This window comes from Suricata suricatta, chromosome 14 (assembly GCF_006229205.1).
Source record: "Suricata suricatta isolate VVHF042 chromosome 14, meerkat_22Aug2017_6uvM2_HiC, whole genome shotgun sequence".
Classification (NCBI taxonomy): Eukaryota; Metazoa; Chordata; class Mammalia; order Carnivora; family Herpestidae; genus Suricata; species Suricata suricatta.
The window spans coordinates 23,836,650-23,842,615 of NC_043713.1; the positions used below are offsets into that span (position 1 = coordinate 23,836,650).

The window sequence follows — 5,966 nt, forward strand, 5'->3', positions numbered from 1 at the left end:
CAAATCCAAACTGATCATAGCAATTTAGAGATGTCAGTATGCAATATGAGAGGGTGTGGGTTGCATGAATGTCTGTGTAATTGCTACTAAAGGCCTCTGTGCCTGACACTGATGGTCACTTACCCAACAGCCTTTTCCAGCTTTCATCCTTCTGAGCAAAGCCTGCTTTCCAAGATAGAAATTGAAAACCACAGATGGACCCGTTTCTCCAGCCACTTTTGCAGCTCGATACCTCATGGGCATAAAACTCAGTTCTGGCCAAAGAGACAGGATAGAAAGATGTTCCTTCTTGATAAAGACATGATACTCACCTTCCTCTGTTTGAACATGGTTTTGTGCAGACATGATGCGTACAGCTGTAACAACTAAAAGTCTGGTGCTTGATGAAATGGTAATACTCGGAGGCTTCTTGTTACGTGAAACAATAAAAACCTTATTGTTTAAGCTATTTTAAGTCAAGTCTCTTGTTCTTTGCAGCCCAAACCATCCCAACCAATAATTAGCCCTAAAAAAAAATAAATAAATAAAAATAAGCCTTGAACACAGGAACTATAAGGGCAAAAAACCCCCCCAAAAACCAAAAAACCAAAAAACAAAAAACACTAAAACTGAGTTACTAGCTGTCACACCCAAATCAAGTCTGAATGCTCTAAGGTTTCCGTTATATATAATGAAATAACTTCTATCCATCTAGAATGGTACTAGCTCTGTATTATCCTTGAGAAAGTTTTAAAAATTGTCACTCAATCGGGCACGTGAATGGCTTAGTCAGTAGAGCATGCAACTCTTGATCTCAAGGTCATGAGTTCAAGCCCCATCTTGGGCCTAGAACGTACTTAAAAACTAAAAATTGTCACTCAAATCCTTTCCTGTTGGAACCCTGCTTAAGAAAAAGTAAACATCTAGGACTGACACACGGTCTCATCTCCCCACTTACCCAAAACCACTTTATCTCGCACACACCTCCTCCCTTGCAGAAAAAGCACATAAACTTCTAAACCTAAGCCCCCATACACTGAGAAGTATAGAAGGTCAGCCTTAACAGGATTTCTTCCCAAATACTTTATTTCTTCCTCTAAGGAAGATTTGCATAACATTCACGTCCTTTCCTTTTGTACAACAGATACCTTAAAACTAATGGTCCCTGTCTGCTCTTTTACTGCACGTCTATAGTCTATATCCTGTAAGTCTCGGAGACAACATACATGGGCCTGGGCATTTGAATATCAAGGACTCAAAATTCTAATTCAACAATTTTCTAGATTTGAGACCTTGGCAAAGTCTTTGGTTTCTCTGGACGTAAGCGTCTTCATTTATAAAACGGGGTTGTAGAATGTCCCTCAGGATTTGTCCAATGTACATGAATTGTGTGTTATTCCATTTTATATAATTATTGTACCACCTGGGTATAAGAATTATAAACAGTGTACGTAAGTGCCTGACACAATGCTGAGCACACAGTATCCAGAAAATGAGAGCCTTTATTCCAACTCTGTTAATCATCAGAAGAAGCAGGTGTAAAATATCATCTAGCAGGTGGGAAGCCTTGACCTCAGAATTCTACTGACTATATAAACTCGTTGTGGAAAAGTAGTTTACATTTTTTTAAAGCTAATAGCTCTCAGAACTTACCTATGTATTAAATCGACTTGTCAATTTCCAGCATTCACTCAAATTAAAGTACAGGAGAAAAGGAATAAATCTGAGGGTCAAATTGCGGTAGATAGTGAGAAAAACAATAACGGGGGACCAGGAGGTGGAAGGTGGGAAAAGGATTAGTGATTTTGTAATGATGGACATGTTTTCAATTTTACTTTTATGGCTGATGGCAGTTTGGGTGACAAGAATGTATGCCCTTGAGCAATACAACCAATTTAAGATTTGCATATTTGACTACATTCCGCCTTAAGAAAAATGAATGTAATTTAACCCTTTCATCTGCCATTTCACTTTCCTTCATTTTCAGTTACCCGAAGTCACTTGTGGTCAACCAGGATCCCCAAAGCTGGGTGATTCTCCTTCTAAGGTGTCAGAAGGTCAACAGTCGCCTAAGGCTATGTCACAATACCTACTCCTTTAGCTTACTTCACCTCATCAGTAGACATTTTATCACCTCACATCATCACAAGATATTTTGAGAGATAAAGACCACATTAACTTTTATTACAGTATGTTGTGTGCTATTGTTGTTAATCTCTTACTGTGCCTAAATTATAAACTAAACTTTATCCTAGGTATGTACATATAGGGGGAAAAAAACATAGTAAATATAGGACTTGGTACTACTTAATTTCAGGCATCCCCTAGGGATCTTGGACCAGATCTCCCTCCCCTGTATTAACGTCTGCATTAGAAAAATAACATGGTTTGATACTAGAACAGATGGACAGATGTGGTGTAGCAACTATGGCAAAATGTTAACAATTGCTGAATACAGGTGGTGGATGTACGGGTGTTCACTGTAGAAATGTTTCCACTTTTCTGTATGTTCAAAGGTTTTCATAATCAAAAGTATGGATTTAATAAACACCTTACTAAAAGGCAATCCAGGAGTTTGAAAGCAGGAGTCCCCGAGAGTTCACAGAAAGCCTCAGGGCAACCCCCCGCAGCTTCCCAGGCACAGGGGCCTGGCCCACCCCAGAGCCCTGGCGCTGCGCCTCCACCCGGGTGTCCTGCTCGCCCGGTCTCAGTCCGCTCTCAGCACACACTCCATCACCTGGTTCCTAGAACTCAGATTGCGCAGTGGTCACGTCATCATCGACCAGGGCTCACAGTTACAGCGGGAGAGGCCTCCCTAAAGCTCTCCAGCTTACCAGCGGCCCCTAATCTCCCGGCCCCGGTCCCCAGCCCCGCCTCGCCACACGTTTTCATAATCTTCTCAGGCTCCGGACTAGCGGCGTCGCCAGCAATGAGGCCTGATCATATAAGGAAAATACCGCGAGCTCATCGGGGGCTATACGGGGAACTCGGGGGTGCCCTGCCCTAAGACACTCACTACACTCCCTCGGACCCCCACCTCCCCATCTCCCCCCACCCCGCCAACTGCTCCGGGTTCCTGGGCCCCTCAACTCCAGGGGCCTAGGCCTCCGGCAGTCCGCGCAGCCGCACCCCGCCACCGAGGCTCAGCCAATCCGCTCGCGCTGTCCTCTGCGCCTTGCCCACCCAATTTCCGGCCAGCGCCCCGCCTTCCTCTGGCCCCCTCCGCACTGTGGCTATCTCGGGGTCGGGATACCTGCCAGGCCTAGCGTTGATGGAGCTATGCTGGGGGGAAGGGGAACATTAATTACAGCGGCGAGTAGAGAGGCCAAGGGAAGGATGGACAGGGTAGAGTCAAGTCATTCTCTCGCTCTAGAGGTAAAATCTTTAAAAGCGAGAATGAGGGGAAGGTGCGCTGGCTAGGAACGCTCTCTTCTGCGAGGCCCAGCTGCTGGCAAAGTCGTGGTTCCCACACGAAGGTGCCAAGAGGGTGGAGTGTGGCCCAAAAGGAGATAAGCTCCGGACCGCCAGAGGAGGTCGCAGACACGCAGACACCCCTGGGAGTGGGTGAAAGGGCAGGGGCGTGGCTTCGCCGGGCCTCGCCCCCAGGTCCTTAAGGCGGGGATGTGGGCAGGCGCCCCTTGAGTCGCTGGAAGGGAAGCTCTGCGCCCCGGCTCTCTCGTCGCCATGGCCCTGCTCCGAGGTGAGCGCCGCTGGGGTCTCATCGGCTGCAAGGGGATTGGATAAAAGCCCAAGCGGAAAGGATTGGTCGGGTCTAGGAGAAGACGTACTTGTAAGGCACTAGCGACAGCGGGGCCGTTAACAGCTGAGGGCTGGGAACAAGGTTTGCTAGCTTCTGATCTTGAAGGTCATTACCCTTCTTCGCGTAGACCCCGCCCCCCTTTTTTTAAGCTGTTGGGAGAACTGGGGAGGTGCCTCAAGTACCCGTTGGTGTAGGGCGGAGGCTTGCATCGCGGAGGAGCTGCAGCCTCTGACTTGGCACGGATCGGGGAAAGCTTGTGGGGAGAAATTGATGGTCTCTTAGTGTCACTGCTGCCCCAGTGACCTGCCCCACCGAATATGTGGTGGTATTCTGTGGGAAGACTAGCTTGTTCCCTTTCCCTTCTATTCCTTTAGATTGACTGACTCTGGGAAAGTGTAGTCACTAAGTACATAAATACTAGGGCTATTAACTTAAAAAAAAATACGTAAACTGCCTCCTTATAACAAATGGTCACAGTCAATGGAATTTTAACTTTTAAGAAACAAGAAGAACCAAAACCTCCGGGTTTTATTATTATTATCATTATTATTATTATAACACATATCCCAGTGCTTGGTAGGTGGTTGCACCCAGCGAAGAGTTCTCTTATTGCTATTTGACTTTGCTGGGGTGCTTGTGTATCCTTTCAAGGCACCTACGTGTGGCTGCAACTTACGTAATCCAGAAACAAATGGGTGCTTTTACCCAGCAGTTTTCCTTAGTTTGTCTGATTGCTGTCTGTAGTTGCTCTAATTAAATGAGTTCATATTTACCCAGCAGTGTGCTGGAAAGGAAGGTGGAGTTAATGCTTTGCGTTCTAGTGCCCCCCACCCTCGTTTTCACACCTTGCAAGTCCCTTGGCAACCACTGACCTTTTTACGATCTCCGTCCTTTTGCTGTTGCCAGATGTCATGTAGTTGGAATCCTATATTATGTGGCTCTTTTAGACGGGCTTCTTTCACTTTCCAGTGTGCATTTAAGCTTCTTCATGTGTTCTCATGATTTAATAGCTATTTTGTTTTTATTGCTGGATAATATTCTGTTGTACGGATGTGCCCCATCCATTCACCTACTGAACCACATCTTGGTTTCTTACAAGTTTTGGCAGTGATGAATAAAGCTGCTACAAACATTCATGTGCAGGTTTTTGTGTGGACATAAGTCTTAGCTCATTTGTATAAATAAAGAGAAATAGTGATTGCTAGGTAATATGGGTAGAGTGTGTGTGTGTGTGTGTGTGTGTGTGTGTGTGTGTGTTTAATGTTTGTTTATTTGTGAGAGAGAGTCAGAGCATGCGTGGGAGAATGGCAGAGAAAGAGGGAGACACAGAATCCAAAGCAGGCTCCCAGCTGTCAGCATAGAGCCTGAGGTGGGGCTCGAACTCACTAGGTATAAGATCATGACCTGAGCAGAAGTCGGACGCTTAACCAACTGAGCCACCCAGGAGCCCTGTGTTTTGTTTTATAAGAAGCAACCACACTGTTTTCCATAGTGCCTGTATTTTGCATCTGGCAGCAACGAAAGAATTTCTTTTCTTCTGCATCTTCACCAGCATTTGGTGGTGTTCATGTTTTGGATGTTGTTAGCCATTCTAATAGTTGTGTAGCTTTATCACTGTTATTCTAATTTGTATGTCCCTAATGGCATATGATGTTGAGCACATTTTCATCTGCCTATTTGCCATCATTATATCATCTTTGGTGAGGTATCTGTAAGGATTTTTTAAAAAATTTTTATAGTTTATTGTCAAATTGTTTTCCATATAACACCCAGTGCTCTTCCCCACAAGTGCCCTCCTCCATGACCATCACGTCCCTTCCCCATTCCCCCTCCTTCTTCAGCCCTCAGTTTGTTTTCAGTATTCAAGAGTCTCTCATGATTTGCCTCCTTCCCTCTCCCTAACTCTTTTTCCCTCCTTCTCCTCCCCATGGTCCTCTGTTAAGTTTCTCCTGTTAGACCTATGTGTGAAAACATATAGTATCTGCCTGACTTATTTTGTTTAGCATGACACCCTCAAGGTCCATCCACTTTCCTACAAATGGCCATATGTCATTCTTTCTCATTGCCATGTAGAGTTCCATTGTATATATAAACCACATCTTGATCCATTCATCAGGTGATGGACATTTAGGCTTTTTCCCTGATTTGGCTATTGTTGAAAGTGCTGCTGTGAGCATTGGGGTACATGTGCCCCTATGCATCAGCACTTCTGTATCCCTTGGGTAGA

General features: G+C 45.2%; 1 protein-coding gene and 2 non-coding genes across 3 annotated transcripts in view; 1 reads left to right on the forward strand and 2 right to left on the reverse strand.

Annotated features, from left to right (window-relative positions):
• Positions 1 to 2,681: 2,681 nt before the first annotated feature.
• On the reverse strand, positions 2,682 to 2,764 carry LOC115278577. The gene has a single exon (XR_003902980.1).
• A 70-nt stretch (positions 2,765 to 2,834) lies between these two features.
• Positions 2,835 to 2,973, reverse strand: LOC115278582. The gene has a single exon (XR_003902986.1).
• A 600-nt stretch (positions 2,974 to 3,573) lies between these two features.
• The window catches only part of ACAA2 (acetyl-CoA acyltransferase 2), a 46,657-nt gene continuing 44,264 nt past the window's right edge, over positions 3,574 to 5,966 (forward strand). The window contains exon 1 of the mRNA XM_029922639.1: positions 3,574 to 3,679. Coding sequence (XP_029778499.1) covers positions 3,664 to 3,679 — 16 coding nt within the window. The 5' untranslated portion in view covers positions 3,574 to 3,663. The remainder of the gene's footprint in view (positions 3,680 to 5,966) is intronic.